An 18,268-nucleotide genomic window follows, 5' to 3' on the forward strand; every position below is an offset into this window, starting at 1 on the left:
GTCAACGCCGTACCAAAGAGTCCATTGGACATGGGGCGTTTATTTTGTTCAGTATATATAGAAAGCATTTGATATAAAATATCATTTACAACATGTTGGGTAGAACTTTCTACACTACATATTATAAAAGTTTCTAATTTCCTGTTAACTAAAGTTTAGACTTTCAGAATAATTGGTAACAACTTAAACTGCACATAGGTCAGCGTATTGTCTGGTCTGGTAAAAGTATGGGCAAATAAAAAGAAATTGGTTCTGTTAAGCTATAAATTAGCATTAGCAATACGACACAGTTAGCAGCTACAGGAAGTTTAAAAGATAGTCTAAAAAAATTAAATGTGTCTTAAAGTCACTGGATAGCGAAAGGTTTGTTGTCATAAGTGGTAAAAAAATATTACAGCTAATTAAGTAAGCATATACTTACTTAATTAGTATTAATTAATACTACAGTGATCCCTCATTTTTCGCAGGGGTTGCGTTCCGAAAATAACCCTCGATAAGTGAAATCCGCTAAGTAGTTACCTTTAGTTTTTACAATTATTATACAGCATAATTAAATACTCTACATTGAAACCAAAGAACAAAACCTGTTTTCAGATCAGCGGATGTGCGTGTTCCCCTGTGAAAATCTGCCCCCTGTGTCGGGAGCGCGCATTGCAGCCAGAGAGGCGGATCTGACCATTTCTCGGTAAAAACTACTCATATAATCATGTCAATGTTGTAACTTCCAGTTTAATCGGCAGCTATCAAAATAAAAACAATACATAAATAAACGAGGTCTTGAGTAGTCTACCCCACTGCGCGCTCCCGACGCAGGGGAACAGATTTTCACAGTGGAACAGAATTTCGCACAAGACCGGAGTCGTGTCATTAAAGCGTCTCCTCCAAGCTGCCCTGTGAGATTCACAGCTGGATCTGCGGCAGAGCGATGGATCTAGTAAAGCCTCCGGTCGGTTTTGCGCTGATTCTGGCCACAGTTTTTTTCCAGCTGGCATTCAAAGTTTTCAGCTTTCATCTCCTGAATGGCCAATCTGTATTACTTATATTTAAATACCATAATGTTATTGGCACACAGGTAGAGAAGGAGCTCGGAGACTGTTTAGCCAATCACGACGCAGAACACAATGCACTGTGAAAAAAACGGCACAAAAAAATCCGCGAAAGGGATCAGTTACTAAAAAAAATTCCCTTCTCACCCTCCGCGGGTGGCCTCTCTCTCTCTCTGAGCCTCTATTGCTCTGGTGTTTAGGGCCTGTTCCTGGGCGGCCAGGATGAGGGCCTCCGTGCTGTCCTTGAGTCCAGCTTTCTCCAGCCATTGGTAGGATTTCCTGATATCAGCCACTTCAGTTATTTGTCGGTGGTACATCCCATGTAGGGGCTTGTCCTCCCATGATGGTTCCTCCAGCACCTTGTCCTCTGTTCCCCATTGTCTGAGACATTCGCTGAGCACATCGTCCGTTGAGGCTTTGTCCTTGATGTATTTATGGATCTTGGATGTTTCATCCTGGACAGTGGCTCTCACACTCACTAGTCCTCTGCCTCCTTCCTTCAGCTTGTGTACAGTCTCAGGGTGCTGGATTTGGGGTGGAACCCTCCATGCATGGTTAGTAGCTTCCGAGTCTTAACATCCGTGGCCTTCATCTCTTCAGCTAATTATTCCGGCAGGGTATCTGATTACTGGCAAGGCATAGCTGTTTATTGCACGGATCTTGTTCTTGCCATTGAGCTGGCTTCTCAGGACTTGCCTTATTCGTTGGAGGTATTTGGCTGTGGCTCCTTTCCTTGTGACCTCATCGAGGTTGCCATTTGCTTGTGGTATTCCCAGGTACTTGTAGCTGTGCTCTATGTCTGCTATTGTTCCTTCTGGGAGTGAGACCCCTTCTGTGCGGACGACCTTCCCTCTCTTTGTAACCATCCGGCCACACTTCTCTAGTCTGAATGACATCCCAATGTCAGTGCTGTAGATCCTGGTGGTGTGGATCAGTGAGTCGATGTCTCGCTCGCTCTTGGCGTACAGCTTGATGTCATCCATATAGAGGAGGTGACTGATTGTGGCCCCATTCTTGAGTCGGTATCCGTAGCCAGTCTTGTTGATGATTTGGCTGAGGGGGTTCAGGCCTATGCAGAACAGCAGTGGGGACAGAGCATCTCCTTGGTGTATGCCACATTTGATGGACACTTGTGCAAGTGGTTTGCAGTTGGCTTCAAGGGTGGTTTTCCACAGCCCCATCGAGTTTGCAATGAAGGCTCTTAGAATCCTATTGATGTTGTACATCTCTAAGCATTCAATGATCCAGGTGTGTGGCATTGAGTCATAGGCTTTCTTGTAATCAATCCAAGCGGTGCACAGGTTGGTGTGTCGGGTTTTGCAGTCTCGGGCGACTGTGTGGTCTACAAGGAGTTGGTGTTTGGCTCCTCTGCTATATCGGCCGATAGTTGGATGGGACTGAACCCTTTGAGGGATCCTTCTGTATCAGGATTGTGCGCCCTTCAGTTAACCATTCAGGGTGAGTCCCATTTTGTAGCAGCTGGTTCAGTTGAGCTGCCAGTTGCTCATGGAGGGCAGTGAGTTTCTTTAGCCAGTAGGCATGGATCATGTCAGGTCCTGGTGCTGTCCAGTTTTTCATACCTGAGACTCTTTCTTGGACATTTGCCACAGTGATGGTTACCGGGGCTTGTTCAGGGAGGTTGCTGTGGTCCTCTCGTAGAGAGGTTAGCCACTGTGCATTGCTGTTGTGGGACGCCTCCCTTTCCCATATGCCTTTCCAGTATTGTTCAGTCTCCAGCCTTGGTGGGTCTGCTCTGTTGTTATTACCCTGCCATTGAGAGTACACTTTAGCTGGTTGGGTGGAGAAGAGCCGGTTAATCCTCCTGGCTTCATTCTCTCTTGTGTATCTCTTTAGGCGACTGGCCAAGGCTTGGAGCCTTTGTTTGGCAGTTTCGAGTGCTTCAGGTATGGGCATCTGGCTGTACTTCTTAGGTACTGATCTTTTCATTGCACCCCTTAGGAGCTCTGACAGTTGGCTCACTTCCCTCCTTGTTATCTTGATCTTAGCCTCTAACCGTCTTTTCCATGGTGGATATTGGGTCTCTTGGTTGCTCTTACAGCCGAGCATTTCAAGGATCACTGATGCTGAGTTGTATATCAGCTCATTGGTTTCTGTTATGGTGTTGGTAGGGATTGTTCTCAATGCTGCATTCACATCTTCAATGAGACTTTCTGATGGTACTTCACTCAGCCGTTGTAATTGGCATCGGGGTTGTCTGGTGTTCATTCGGGCCACAATTCTATCTCTCAGGTCAGTTGCTGTCTCGTTCAGCTTTGATGGTTCGTTCATTACTGGGGCTACATACACAGTTTCTGGGCGGGTAGTTGTAGTTAACTCCCTTCTGACCTGGCGTCCTGGCTCCTCCCCTTTGTGTTGTACCTCGTCAATCTCAAGTTGTGATAGCAGTTGCCGTTTGTGGATGTTGGAACACTGAGCTACTAGTTGTTTAGCAGTCATTGTAGACTGGGGATGTCGAACTAACCATTTTTCCCTCATTCTTTGCATGTAGCGCCTCTGACTAGGGTTACTTGAGTAGTAGCATTCCAACAGATCCATGTTTTCGTCTCTCGCCCATTTCCGTCTTGTTCCAGTAGCCCATTTTTCATCAAGGTGCTCTGGTTCCCCAGCACCTGACACAGACCTTGTTTGGTCTGAGAGACATTGCTTATCAATGTTTCTCATGGTATGAGGTAGGCTATATAGCTCAAAGGGTCTTGCCTAAGGACCCACACTGGATAGCTCAATTTGACTGTTGTATCTTTGCCCCGGCCTGGAATTAATTCTCCTGGGGTAAAGTCGGGTGACTATATATATATATATATATATATATATATATATATATATATATATATATATATATATATATATATATATCAGTTTTTAGTAACACAAAGAAGTTCCTCCTGTGTGTAGGAATACACAAACGAGTCTGAGTTCATTAAACACAGATGTAAAAAAAAAACTTGTGAAACAAGAATGGAGAAAAGTTTCATGATTTCTTTAGAGTTTATTTATTAAAACTTATACAGAACAACATAACTGGAGCTCTGCCATCATTTCAAAACATTCATTCAGGAAGTTTTTGTTTTTTAAATAATCTGAACAACTTTACCAGCCTTTGATAAAAAATACTGTGCATCAGAATTTTATGAAACGTAAAACATGAACAAATATTCACTTGCAGCTCAACTTAAAAGGCAACAACAACTCAGCAAATCAAAAGTCAAACTCACCTGCAAACGACGAGCAAACAGTTTTTATGTCAACATTCAGCAGGAGGCTTTTCCAGTTTGGGTCAATCTGAGAAAGGAAACTTTGACCGGCTACAACCTCACAGACCGGCCGGCAACTTCTGAATTATCTTATCAAATCAAGGTGTTTTCCAGTCAGGCAGCTCATGCAACACCAGCAACGCAGAGATGAGTCTGATGGCGACCAGCAACCAACACCAGCTTATTTCTGACACAATCGCAGCTCGTAGTGCAAAGTTCATGCGTCAGATATTCCATAATGACCATGAAAACTCTCTGCTGTGATGGAGAGTCAAAACGTACATTAGTGTTTTGCTATATAATAACTGGAGGAATCGTAAACCTGCATGTTTTAGACGTTACTTTAACTGTCAGATTCTTCTCTGAATGGCCGCTGTGTTTCTAAGCTGTGCTATGAACAACAAACCAAGCTGAAAAACAATCTAATAACTGGTTTCCTTTGACTGAAGTTGCAGTTTTTCTGTCAGAAAATTTGGATTTTGTAGCAATTTGAGACCAACGAAAGCTGAGTGTTGCTTTTCTTCTTACATCCATGGCTGTCGTGGCAGAAAAAGTCGTAAACATGGACGAAGTGAGGCTGTTGAATGTAAACAAACCTTCTTCTCCTCAGTGTTTGTTGGTGACTCTAGATATGTGATGAGCGTCCGGCTCGGCGGTTCCGTCTCTCCTGCTGCGATCACAAAGAAAAACAAAGATGGAGCCTGGGTTCTGCTCTGTGATTGGCTGCCAGCAGACCCAGACTGACGGTGCAGAGGAATCCTCCATCCGCTCTTCCTGCATCAGTTTCCATGGCAACAGGAGTAAAAATACGAGTCTTTCTTCTGACCCAAGTCGACGCCGGTTTCCTCTGGAACAGAAAGGAAGAAATTTGTTTCCTGGGTTTTATAAATCATCTCTGATATCACAAAAAATATATATATATTTTAGTTTCCTGTTCAAATGTAGTTGTTGAAATAAAACAAAACTAACAAATACATTTTCATCAAGATAAAGTTTAAGTCAATAATTCCTTGATATTGATTTTTAAAAATTCCTAGGATTATTTCAGTATAAAACATTTTTATAAGAAATGTGAATAAAAACTGTAATTTATGTTTTTTACTGATATTTACTGTAAAAACTCTAAAGTTGCTTTTATAAAAATGATTTTTTGTCACAACTCTATATAAAGTGTTGGGAAACATCATAAATACATTTTTCTTCAGAAGCCCAACATGCACAATTTGCAATTTGGAGGTCTGCGCGCGTCCCACCAGTTTAGTCCCAGAGGGAAACGGTGCGACTGAAATCACTTAAAGTTTATTTCTCAAGTTGACATTTAAAACTGTAGGATAGAAAAGTGGAGCTGCTCATGTTGTAATTATTATCCATTTTGGTAATAATCCATGTTTCAATCCGTTCACAGGCTGATTTATGAACATGAGGATTCGCTGCAGACTGAAACTGAACCGCTCAGGCGAATGTTTTTAAGTGCAACTGAACCGATTTTGTTCCAAACTGGATGTGAAATGATCAGCTGGTTTTCCTGAGGAAACTCACCAGCCAGGAGCTGGAAAGCAGAGCTGCTGAAATCCTCGGCAACTTTCTGGAACAATTCATCTGGAAAACAGATAAAAGTTCAGAGTTCAGATCAGAGCAGAAAAGCAGAAATTCTGTTACTCCTTTGTTTTGTTTGTATTCCATGCCCATCCTCTAGGGGGCACTGTTATGCCAGGAGCATATGATTTTGGGTTTGTACTCTTGTTCTGCTCTGGTTGTCTGTTCGGGTGATGAACATGGCGGAATAAAGCTGAGCAAAGAAACAAGTTATTTTACTAACATTGGTAGCAGAGGATGGTTAGTAACTACAAAGTTCCGCCAATGTCTGAAGAAAGAAAGCCTCACGAAAGCTGGAAGAATGAAGGCAACATTTGGACGAGAGTTACAGATTTGGAGAAGAAAAAGCAGGTCTTGCTGTCGCCCTGGATCCGTCTGGAAGAGCGCGGGACACGGCGACGGAAACTCCGGTAGACGGTCTAAATGAATGACCACACTGTCCGCTCAACTGGATGACTTTTTCATAAAAGAGGAAAAGGACAGGATCTATGAGGCGTACTCGGATTTTGACTGAATCATAAATAAGTTAACACGTCGATGGCGGACTATTATTGATTTCGAGCAGCGTTACTCGAATACATCATGGAGCCGCTACCTGACGCAGTTTTGGCTTTTAAGCTTTTGGACACCGCGTGTTTGGAAATAACGGACAGACAGGTGGCTTTAACGGCAACTCTGATGTAACATTTGCTTCTATGAAGTCCGCTTTGAAGATAATATTTTGCGAAAAAACAGGTGCGGCAGCAGAAGGCAATAGCCAGGAGCAACGGCGGCAAAAAGGCAAGAACTGGCGGCAGCAGAAAACCCCACAGCCCGGTACCAACCCGCTGGAGAAGTACGGACGTCGGACAACGGTCCAAATGTCCAGTGTCCCAAAGTACTTTTCACTGGGTTACAAACTGTCCGCACAAAGCTGATAGTGTTCAAATTACCGATGATACAAAAGACGTGGAAGAGTGTAATTTAACTCCGTACACCAAAGAATCACCCACAGATGCAGAAATATTCATGACAGAATGTCACACTGCTTGCACTAGGACAGTTTCTGGACAAGAGTGGCTGGACAACTACAGTACTGTGTTACAAAAGAAAAGAGTGAAAACTATGAAAGAGACAGAAACAGAAAATCATGGACCCTTCAAGTCTACTCCACCAAAAAGGAAAAGATACCTGCAAAACTTGGCAACACAAAGTGTTATATAGAAACTGAAGTGGAACCTGCTAACATCCCACTGCTTCTGAGTAAAACCTCATTAAAAAGGTTCCTAAAAACTGTCCTGCACTTTGGACAGTGCAGTGATGTTCACCCAGCCTGTCAAACTGGACTTTACTAGTTCAGGTCATCAGCGTGAACATTGTGGACGGTAAAAATAGAAATTTGACTCACTCTGATAAGCTATTAGAAGCTTCTGAGGAAGAAATATTGACAACAGACAAGATGGACACAAGTGAACAGATGAAAGTTCTGGAGAAACTTGATAAACAGTTTGGACACGCCTCTGTTGATGAAACACGCAGACTTGACTAATTCTGGCAACCAGGACACAGAATGTGACAGCCTGCTAAAAAAGGTCATGATCAGTGTGAAGTGTGTCAGAATAATGTAAGACCAAACCAAACCTGCTGACGGCTTACATTGGCATCTACATACAATGAAACAGTTGCTGTAGATCTGCATGAACTTGAGCTTGGGGTTTGGTGCCTACACTTTACTGACCAGTTCACCTGTTTCAGTGTAGTGTCTGAACCACCACGAGGTCTTCTGAAATAGTCAAACGTTTTATCCATGATTGGATCAGTGCGCATGGCCCACCACAAAAGTTGTTCAGTGCCAATGGTGGTGAGTTTAATAATGAGGAGACATGACCTTTAATATTGAAGTTAAGACAACAACGTGGAGCAGTGGACTGTTGGAGCATCATAATCAAACTCTGACGGAGATCCTACTGAAAGTCAAAGCAAGTACTGGATGTGACTGGAGCACTGCCATGAACTGGGCCCTGATGGCAAAGAACTCTATGCAAAGAGTAAAATGACCATGGATGCAGCCCACATCAGCTGGTGTTCAGGCAGAATCCCAACCTGCCCTCTGTATTAATAAACAGAGCTCCAGCTCTAGAGGGCACCACCAAGCACATTTCAGCCCTGCATACTGCAAGAAAAGCTTTTCAGAAGCAGAATGTTCAGAAAGGACACGCAGAGCACTAAAGAAACAGCTGCGGCCCATAGACGAGCGATATGAAACTGGAGACAAAATATTTTACAAAAGACTAGATTGTCTAGAATGGAAAGGACCAGGAGTGGTCATTGGTCAAGATGGTGCAGTGGTTTTTGTTAGACACAGAGGCACCTGTGTCAGAGTGCACCAAGTCAGATTGAGGAAAGTTACTCACGAGAATGAAGAACCTCAGATTACCTGCAATGAGAACAATCAAGGACAACACACATTGAAGAAAACGTAGGATTAGACACTATTGCAGTAAATCCTGAGAATGATCCTTTGCCAGAGGCCCAGAGACAGCACACTGGGAACACCATCATAAAAACAGGTCAAATTGTGACATTCAGAAATGCAGAGGGTGTCTCACAAAAGGCCAAAGTGTTGGGGCATGCCGGCAAAGCAACTGGGAAATACAAGAACTGGTTTAATTGGAGCTGCTTGAGCCAGCAGAAGTGGATGGCAACAGTGAATCAGCTGATCTGTCACAGTTGGAGGATCTTCAAGTCCAGGCAGATGTTCAGGATACAGATACACACGAGGATGTTTTTGTGAGTAAGGACATATCGTTTGATGAAGCAAAGGAAAATGAAATGAGAAGCTGGAAACAGAACAAAGTGTTTGAAGAAATTGAGGACAAAAGTGCGTCTCCACTCGTTGGGTGTGCACACTGAAAGAGACTGAAAATGGAATAATACCAAAAGCAAGACTTGTTGCACGAGGATTTGAGGAGCTACAAGTTTCTGACCTACAAAAGGACTCTCCATCCTGTGCCTCAGTCACTGAGACTCCTGGTGGTAGTTATATGTCAAAATCAACGGAAACTTCACTCAGTGGACATTAAATCTGCCTTTTTACAAGGAATGGAACTGTCCAGAGACATTTTCATCAAACCTGCTCCAGAGCCCAACAGCACAGGTTTTGGAAACTGAGAAAATGTGTGTCTGGTTTAGCTGATGCTTCACTGTATTGGTTTAACAGGGTAAAAAGCGTCATGACTGAAGCAGGAGGCGTCATGTCTCAGGCTGACCTGCAGTTTTCTATTGGCTGGATGAGGCCAACAATGTAGTTCATTGTTGGATGGGGGACAGTGGACGGCTCTGGCCCATTTCACAGCAGCCAAAGAGAGTTAAGGTCAGAAACACACTGGCAGGTGAAACAGTCGCCATGTCTGAGGGGGTTGATGCCATTTTTCTTTCCACTCTTTTCTAACTCAGTGCTGGTAGTACTGCTTGTCCTCTGACAAGCAGTACTACCTTGTCAGAGGACAAGCACTGATAATTTCTCTCTTGTTGATGCTCTTAAGTCAACTAAGTTTGTTGCAGAGAAAAGGTTACACTTGGAAATCAGTTCAGTTAAAGAGCTGATTCAAACTAAGACAGTTCATCAGGTGTTGTGGTCTCAAAGACCAACTCAGACTGTTGATCAAAGAAGGGAGCATCACCGACCTCACTGCTGTATGAAGGACTTTGGGTTGTTCAATAAATTCATTTAAACGATAGCTGTGTCCGAATTCAGGGTCTGCATCCTTCGAAGGACTGGTCTACGTAGGACGGGTGTTTCGAAGGCCAGGAATAAACTAAGACCGGAAGAAAAATATCTGTGGATTCGGACAGGTGTAGCTTCACCAACTGTCCCCATCTCAGCGTAACTCATATTGCCTAGCAACCGTGACAGCGCGAAGCAGAGAGGAGAAAGTTTGTTTTTCAGTCATGTATTACTGATTTCTATATTATTCTTCACCTTTTATAGTAAAGGATGTTCCATAGTAAAAAGGAAATCTTAGTTTGATTCTAAAATGGTCAAATGTGTACTGCACTTTTCTACAAGGAATACAAATTATTCATTTACAAATATAATACTCTCCACATCGCAGATAGGACATTACGGTTAAATAAACCTATTATGTTTGAAGGCTTAACTTTAAGTAATCAATCAAACCGATGTGCTTGATTGATGTACTTTATAAACCAAACAATTTTCAACCAGACCTGTCTGAATAATATCGGTGTTTAACTCCCACTCATTGGGGAAAGCTAGCGGGAGTTTTTATAACAATATGCCAGGAGTTAGGCGTTTTCTCTCGGTGTACCGAACCTGGAGCGCCCGGCCGGCTGACAGCTGGAGGGGAGCTGGCTGTTAACGCAGCGGGAGCAGACAGGTCCGAAAATGTCAGAGCAATATTGCTATTAGATGATGTATTGATGAACCGAGCAGATATTTGAGATTTACACACTTACATTCTCGCCTAAAAACGTTGTACCAAATCACGTTGTGTCATTTAAAGTGTTATAAAGCTAAATAATTTGTCGCTATTCGCCGCCATTGACGCTCTGCCTGAACGCCCAGTGGGAACCCGCAATGAATTATGGGATATCGTGGGCCGTGAAGGACACCGGACCTTCAAATCTGGGGAAAAGAAGGAGCATTGAGGTCGGACAGGCCTTGTCGCCACGATATTCTATCAGGTTGAAACTGTTCTAACTAAATCCTTAACGGCTGTGCTTTGTCATGAGTCTTAAAATATATGTATCTTTTCTTTTTTTTTTTTAAGTGGGAGATTGTTACTCCTTTGTTTTGTTTGCATTCCTGTCCATCCTCTAGGGGCTGTGAGGCACTTACCCCCTCCTTAACAGGTGCTGTTTTTGTACTTCTATTTTCTAATTTATCTGGTAAATGTATTGTTTTTGTTTAGAGGAAGTAACTTGCTTTATTTAGTATTTTGTTTTAATCATCCTCTCTTATCGTTGAGGTTACCTGGTCATGTGTTGCCATGGAAACGCGCCCATGAGCAGTGCTGACAAGGACCTGGTGTTTTCAATCAGCCTCAATGGGAAAATCCACTGTTTGAGAGGGAGGGGAGAAGTTCTGGATTTTGTTTGGGCCCAGATTGTTTTAGTTGGTGTTAGTTGTAATTATGTAAAATTTTTTTCTAGGAAAATAGTTTAGTCCAATTGTGACTTTTTTCTATCTGGAAATGTAACTGTTGTCTCCAGCCCTTAATTAGTCCTGGTAGGAGCAGATGCTTTAAAAGCCAGATGTATTAGATCAGAGGGGGTCTCGCCCTCCTGTTTGAATTCATGTCATGCTGTGAACTGGAATGAAATGCTTGAAGAACTGCATAAAGAAAAGATTCAGAGCTCTACAATTTCTGGATCTTGTCTGATTTTTGATCGCAAACCAACTGTTATGCCAGGAGCATGTGATTTTGGGTTTGTACTCTTCTGCTGCTCTGGTTGTCTGTCCAGGTGATGAACATGGCACAATAAAGCTGAGCAAAGAAACAAGTTATTTTTACTGACTAACAATTCTATCAAATCTGAGAAATTTACTATTTATTATATTTTGGAAAATACAGATAACTATCTATCTGGTTGTCGTTGATGTTTTTCACCTTTTAAATATCCATTCAATGATTCTCTGTAAGGCAGTTTTGTTCAGCTTTTTACTTTTTAAAAAGTCAAAAATCTCGGAACCAGTTTTAGTCAAAACCACAAAGTCGTTAAAATCATATTCCAGAGTAAATTTATTCTTCAATGATTGAAAAGTGTGACTTACCTACGTTTTTTCCTGTTTTACTGGAAGTTTCAAAATACTGAGCGCCGACGTCTGAGGATGAAACAAAACCTTCAGCAGATGTTCTAGAAACCGGAGCAGAGAAACTCCAGGAAGATTTACTGAGACTTCTGACACAATCACATTAAAGACTTAAATATTAAAACTAAAAGTTCAGCTTACATTTATGGCAAAGACTCAACAGTGGATGGAGGGAAGGATGGATGGAGGATGGATGGATGGAGGATGGATGGATGGAGGGAGGGAGGGATGGATGGAGGGAGGGAGGGATGGATGGGTGATGGATGGAGGGAAAGATGGATGGAGGGAGGGATGGAGGGAGGGATGGATGGATGGAGGGAGGGAGGGATGGATGGGTGATGGATGGAGGGAAAGATGGATGGAGAGAGGGAGGGATGGATGGAGGGAGGGAAAGATGGATGGATGGATGGAGGATGGATGGATGGAGGGAGGGATGGATGGAGGGAAAGATGGATGGAGGGAGGGAGGGATGGAGGGAGGGAGGGATGGATGGGTGATGGATGGATGGAGGGAAGGATGGAGGGAAAGATGGATGGATGGATGGAGGATGGATGGATGGAGGGAAGGATGGATGGAGGGAGGGAGGGAGGGATGGATGGATGGATGGAGGATGGATGGATGGAGGGAGGGATGGATGGAGGGAAAGATGGATGGAGGGAGGGAGGGATGGATGGGTGATGGATGGATGGAGGGAAGGATGGAGGGAAAGATGGATGGATGGATGGAGGATGGATGGATGGAGGGAGGGAGGGATGGATGGGTGATGGATGGAGGGAGGGTAGGATGGATGATGGATGGCAATCTGACAGGAAATGCATTCTATAAGTTCTTCATATTTATATTTTTCCCTCCTTGTTTTTCTTTAACCAGACGTGGAAATGGATCAACCAGATTCCCAGAGTTGGGGTATTCGTCTCGGTTCGTCACCTTCTGCGAAGTCCTGTGCGTCGTGGAAGTCGACCTGACGCAGAGCGCGCTCTCCTTCGATCAGGTCGCTCTTTGTGCCGCACACGTAGATTTTACAGTGCTGCAAAACGCAAAGCAGCAAATAAATCTCAGATAAAACCAGGCAGGAAATAAATTGTCACATTAAAGTTGACCCACTTCCTGTAGCAGGTGAGGATTGATCAATGGCCTAATCCAAACCTGTTCATCACATTTTTCACATAAAATGGTTCTTCTTTCATAATGGGTCGCTGTCACTTTCAATTCAAACAAGCTGGAGTTCTGCTGCGGTTCCTAGGTAACAGGTCTGAGCTGCAGTTGCTAGGTAACCGGTCTGGGCTGCGGTTGCTAGGTGACGAAACATTTTGGATGTTTTGAAACGGATCATTTTCCAGACACCAAAAAACATCTGGGTGGTTTTTAATGAAGAAAATAAAATAATAAAATAAACAAAAACATGAAAAATATAAATTTTATATTCATAGGTTTAAGAAATAAACATTATGAAAGTAAAATCTCCATTAAATCTGCAGTTTATAAAAATATTTATTTTATTTTTACTCAAAAAGTGTTTTTTAGAGATCTTCTGAAACAACCAAACAGAGCCAAAAGGCGGGTCTTAGTGCTGTCAATCATGCCTCATATGGCGCTACTCTGCTACACTGCAGCTAGCCTTTCCTGAATGCTAGTCTAGTGTTTCTGTACCGGTAATTAGTTTCTCCTCCATCAGCACATTTAGTAGCAGGTATGAGTCTGACCAACAGCGCTAAGCCCCGCCTCCTGGCTCTGATTGGTTGTTTTGCATTAATTTCTTCAGACAGCATGTGAAGATGGATCTACCTCATAAACATGGAGACGGTTTGAATAAATGCTATTTTAATAAACCGTATGCAGCAGGAAGGAAACGCTCTCACCTCCTCACAGTTCTGCAGCTCCTTCACCCAGAACCTGGCTCTCTGGAAGCTGCTGCTGTCCGTCAGATCTGAGGCACAAACAGAGAAACTCAACATCCTGCAGGTTTCACTCAGTTCAAAGGGCGGAGCAACGTAAAGCTTAAAAACAATAAATCAAAAAAATACAGTTAAAATGAATATCAGTTATTTGCGCTTTTGTTTAATCCAAATCAACTCAGCAGCTCCATCGGACCCCAGGGCTTCAGGGCCCCATAAATGCTAATATTTTAACACAGATACAGGAATGTAACATTTATTTATTTAGATGATCAATGCTGCTGAATTTGATTTAATGGTTTCAACATAAATTAAAAATATTTTAAATTGTTTAACATTTAAATGCAAGATTTGAAGGAGCTGGCAAGTTTAGTTTGTAAAAGTTCAAAGAACAATATTCATAGTTAGATTGTTTTGTTACCATAGCAACAATCTGATGCTGAGTTTAATCTTTGAGTTTGAGCTGTTTGTTCACAAATATAAATTAATAAACTGTAATTATAACTGATAGTTTTTAGGTTGGCCAGTTAAACTCCTCCTCCTCTCAGATTAAATCCAACACAGAAGCTGTTAGAGCTGCTGATGTTTTAGCAGCAAGAGGGGCCCCTCAGTCAGATTCTGCTCCAGGCCTCATCAGCCTTGGACTGGCCCTGCATGATGAGTTAAACCTGCTGCACTGAGCAGAGATGAGCAACAAATGGGAGATTTAATTCAATGCTGCTAATGTGGCTTTAGTAGCTCTGACATTTCTGTCTGTTGAGTTTTAATAAGCGTCACAGAAACTGTTTTGGTTGCTAGAGTTTGTGGGACAAGATTTTCAGATCTCTGCGCAGCTGTGCACATTAACCTATTTCCCCCTACATTCATTTTACCCCCCATTAGGGGGAAAGAGGTTAACTCTGTCTGACTAAGTGGACGAAGCATTTGATATGGTTTGATGCATTGTGTAACCGGAAAAATAATAATAAAATTAGAAAATTCCTGAAGAAATCTAACCGGGGCCTGCCAAAGTGAGCCCGTCAGTTTGGACCCAGGGTTCTAATGCTAAAAATTAGCATCAATGCTAAGCTTACCTAAATTGTAGTCAATAGCCTGTGGAGAGTCACAAGAATGTTGACTAACCTGGACTTGCACCATTCAGTATGTTAAAATAAGTGAATCAGCTAAAATTAGCCTAAATGCTAATGTTAGCATGAATTCTATCAGTAGCATGTGGGGTATCACAAGCATGTTGTCTGTCCTTGACTCTTGAGAGCAATATTGAGGCTTTTATTTTGAAATTTTCAGTAAGGTTCATATTAAATGGCCACAGTAATCCAATGTAGGGCTGTTGTAAACGAATATTTTAGTAATCGAGTAATCTATCGATTATTCTTACGATTAATCGAGTAATCGGATAAAAAAAATATAAAATGAAATATTGGTAAATCTGGCATAATACCGGTGTTACTATCAGATATCAATATCAGTCCAATTTTTCATATTTGAGCATCCCTAACAGTTGCTTTTTTGTAGTTTAGAAAACTAACCTGTAACAATAATAGCTCACTTTCTAAGTTAACCAGAAGAAAAGTTATAGAAAAATCTGAAATTATATTGAATGTAATAACAAAGAGGCAGGCTCACAAATATGCTTATAAAAATGTCTACAATCCAGCTTTTAGTTTATGTATTCATCTTCAGTGAGTTTAATAGATTAATTAAACTCACCTTGCCACCTAACCTGTCACGCTTTGGGTTTGAAAATACGGGAAATGCCGCCTGGACTGGGAGGAGAGGGCGAATGAACGAACATGGGGTGGAGGGGAGGAAATAGACCAGCGGACTGACGAACCGTTAGACCGGGGGACGAACACGGGGGGAAGCAATACGGGATATTTACGACACCTTCACTGGTCACACTCAGAAACTCATCTACCAGCCATGTACGATGCGCTCCGCCACCCGTTTCTTCAGACCGGGATATGAAATTATTGTGCGGTTCGTCGGTAAAGCTACATTTACACGGTAAGTGTAACATAGTTAAAATGGTTGAGGTTAAATCCTGCTAAAATGCACCATCTGCTGGTAAAAAGTTGTATTGCATTCACCCTAGAAAGAGCGAGGTATTATGGGTAATCCTCAGAGCCATGAGGATCACTGACGAGGTAACGTGTCTCTGCCATGTGTTAAAGAAATATTATTAATGCATTTTGTGAAGTGCGTTTGTGGTTGTCGTTTTTGCATATTGTTGAAATATGTTCGGTCTGGGTCACGCTAGTTCTGTTATTATGTTGTTTTTGTCGTGTTTGAGAATGTTTAGTTCGTGGGAAAGTGCAGTGGGAATTTCCCACGTGGTAACATTATGGCTCCTCCTTGCAGGAGCTTGTTTTATGCCAGAGACTGACCTTACCTCCATGCCCGTTCTGTGAAATGCAGGTATGTTTTACCAAACCTCCTGTAGCAGATGGTTAGCATGACACTGAGTTTTATATTAACAGTTTTATACAATGATGTGGTTAATTTATGTTTTTGCACTGTTCTAAAATGCAAGGTTATATAAACTAAAACATAAAAATGGCATCCAGTAAATAAAATGTCAGCATTTTATTTTATTTTTCAGAACATTTTAATTAGTTACTTTATTTTCTCTAAAAAGGAGACTCACTGGTTGTCCTTTTATTGTAAAACAAAATCCACTATACGATCACTGTAATTTTAAATTATTTTGTTGTGGTTATTGTATTATGGGTGATCCTCAGAGCCACGAGGATCACTGACGAGGAGCTTGTTTTATGCCAGAGACTGACCTTACCTCCATGCCCGTTCTGTGAAATGCAGATGGAGAATTAAAGAAACAGCTGATGCCAACTTGAGCAGCTCCTTGTCGTCATTACCACACCGATAGAAGCCACCAAAACCACATAGGCCACAATGGTGCCGTGACTCGTCGAGAACTACATCGGACCGGGCTGGTGACTTCTGATCCTCACGTCGCTGGAGCTCCACTGTGTCATCTGAATTTGCAACGGAAGTCTAAGTAGCGCATCTGAGTGTGTTTGTACATCTTTGTGAAAGGACATTTCTTTTGAATGCTCTTGGACTTTTGTCAAAATGAGTTTCAGTAATTTTGGACAATCAAATGTGACTCCACTCTGTATTGGCAGAGGTAGAGGGTTCTCTAACACCCCTGTTCCATTTTCATTGGGTAGTCCATCACTTGATGTACATACTGTAAATGACTCATTGGTGACTGGGGAAACTGTTACACCCAGTGGTCAGACCTGTCCTACTATTCAACCTCCTCAGTGTTCTAGCACATCTATCCAAGATTCTCATGTTAATAATGCTGGGCTAGTGGATCAGATGAGCACTATTGTCCAACAAATAGGGCAACAGCTGGCTAATAGTGTTATGGCACACCTGAACTCAAGCAGCCCAAGTGGAACTGTAATTGAAACAACTCGAAATGAGAACCATCAAGTCCCATGCGGCTCACTGGATCTTTCTCAGGTCCAACTCGTCTCCAGAAGCCAGGTGAAGGAACCACCTATTTTTAAGGGGGAGAGTTCTGATACGGTTACAGTTGATGAATGGGAGGACTCGATGAAAAATTACATAAAAAAGAGTGGTGTGCAGCAAGAACACCAGGCTGAGGAGATCCTTATCCATCTTAGAGGCAGAGCGAGGGATGTTGTGAGGTGTGGAATACGCAACTGTGGAATTGATGTTCAGCGTAATCCACAAGCCATCTATTCGCTTCTGCGCAAACATTTTGGGTCTGATCAGTGCTCTCCCGTACCACTTGCTGATTTTTACTCCACCCGGCCAAGAGAGAACGAGGATCCATTCGAATATTGGCTAAGATTGAATGGAGCAGCTGATGTTGCTGCTAACCGACTTAAAGAACAGGGTAAGACCTTTGACAATCCAAGTGTTGAAGTCACTCGCATGTTCATCAGATACTGTCCATGTAAAGATTTAGCTCTCACCTTCAGATCCAAGACCATAGAAAAATGGTCAGCACAAGATGTTCAGGAAGTGTTGGATGAGTATCATATGGAAAAGGGACTGCGGTCTGCTGAGAAAGAAAGCAGAATCAGTGTGAACCGAACAGAAGTGGCCTGCACAGCGCCCACATCTGTTCAAAAGCAGGAACTGCAACAATGTGTGGCCCCAGACAATTCCACAATGGAAAGACTGATTGGCATGTTGGAGAAAGTGCTACTTCAAGCCCAGTGCAACTCCCAGTCCAGCAGAAGGCAACCTGTTAAAAACCGTTTGCCGACTATTAAAGGACTGAATGACATACCATGTTCTGTGTGTAATGATAATTCTCACACTGCACGTATGCACTGCCGACAGAACAATCTGTGCTTCTTCTGTCATCTTCCTGGCCATTCAAGTCGAGACTGCAGTCAGAGAGATCAGCTACCATTCATCAAAGAACTTCTGGAAATGGCTGGCATACAAAAATCTCACACTACACCGTACCACCCGATGGGGAATGGCATTGTTGAACGTTACAATAGAACCTTAGGAAACATGATACGTGCACTTCCTCCCCAGTCCAAGGCAAGATGGCCTCAGATGCTCAAAATGCTAACATTCTGCTACAATTGCACTGAGCATGAAACAACTGGATTTGCACCGTTTTTCCTTATG

At 42.5% G+C, this 18,268-nt stretch overlaps 1 protein-coding gene across 5 annotated transcripts in view; it reads right to left on the bottom strand.

Annotated features, from left to right (window-relative positions):
- Positions 1-4,033: 4,033 nt before the first annotated feature.
- The window catches only part of rab24 (RAB24, member RAS oncogene family), a 34,490-nt gene continuing 20,255 nt past the window's right edge, over positions 4,034-18,268 (bottom strand). The window contains exons 5-11 of one of the 5 annotated variants that reach the window (XM_088012214.1): positions 13,589-13,656; positions 12,657-12,756; positions 11,691-11,741; positions 8,308-8,330; positions 5,858-5,917; positions 5,064-5,165; positions 4,034-4,988 (exon numbers count right to left, since the gene is read on the bottom strand). In XM_088012214.1, the coding sequence (XP_087868340.1) occupies positions 4,944-4,988; positions 5,064-5,165; positions 5,858-5,917; positions 8,308-8,330; positions 11,691-11,741; positions 12,657-12,756; positions 13,589-13,656 (449 nt within the window). In that variant the 3' untranslated portion in view covers positions 4,034-4,943. Of the gene's footprint in view, positions 5,166-5,857; positions 5,918-8,307; positions 8,331-11,690; positions 11,742-12,656; positions 12,757-13,588; positions 13,657-18,268 lie in introns of all 5 variants that reach the window. The other 4 variants (XM_088012218.1, XM_088012213.1, XM_088012215.1 and 1 more) reach the window with 4 other exon arrangements.

This window comes from Poecilia mexicana, unplaced genomic scaffold (assembly GCF_051168715.1).
Source record: "Poecilia mexicana isolate PSO_F unplaced genomic scaffold, ASM5116871v1 scaffold_14, whole genome shotgun sequence".
In the NCBI taxonomy this organism is placed as follows: Eukaryota; Metazoa; Chordata; class Actinopteri; order Cyprinodontiformes; family Poeciliidae; genus Poecilia; species Poecilia mexicana.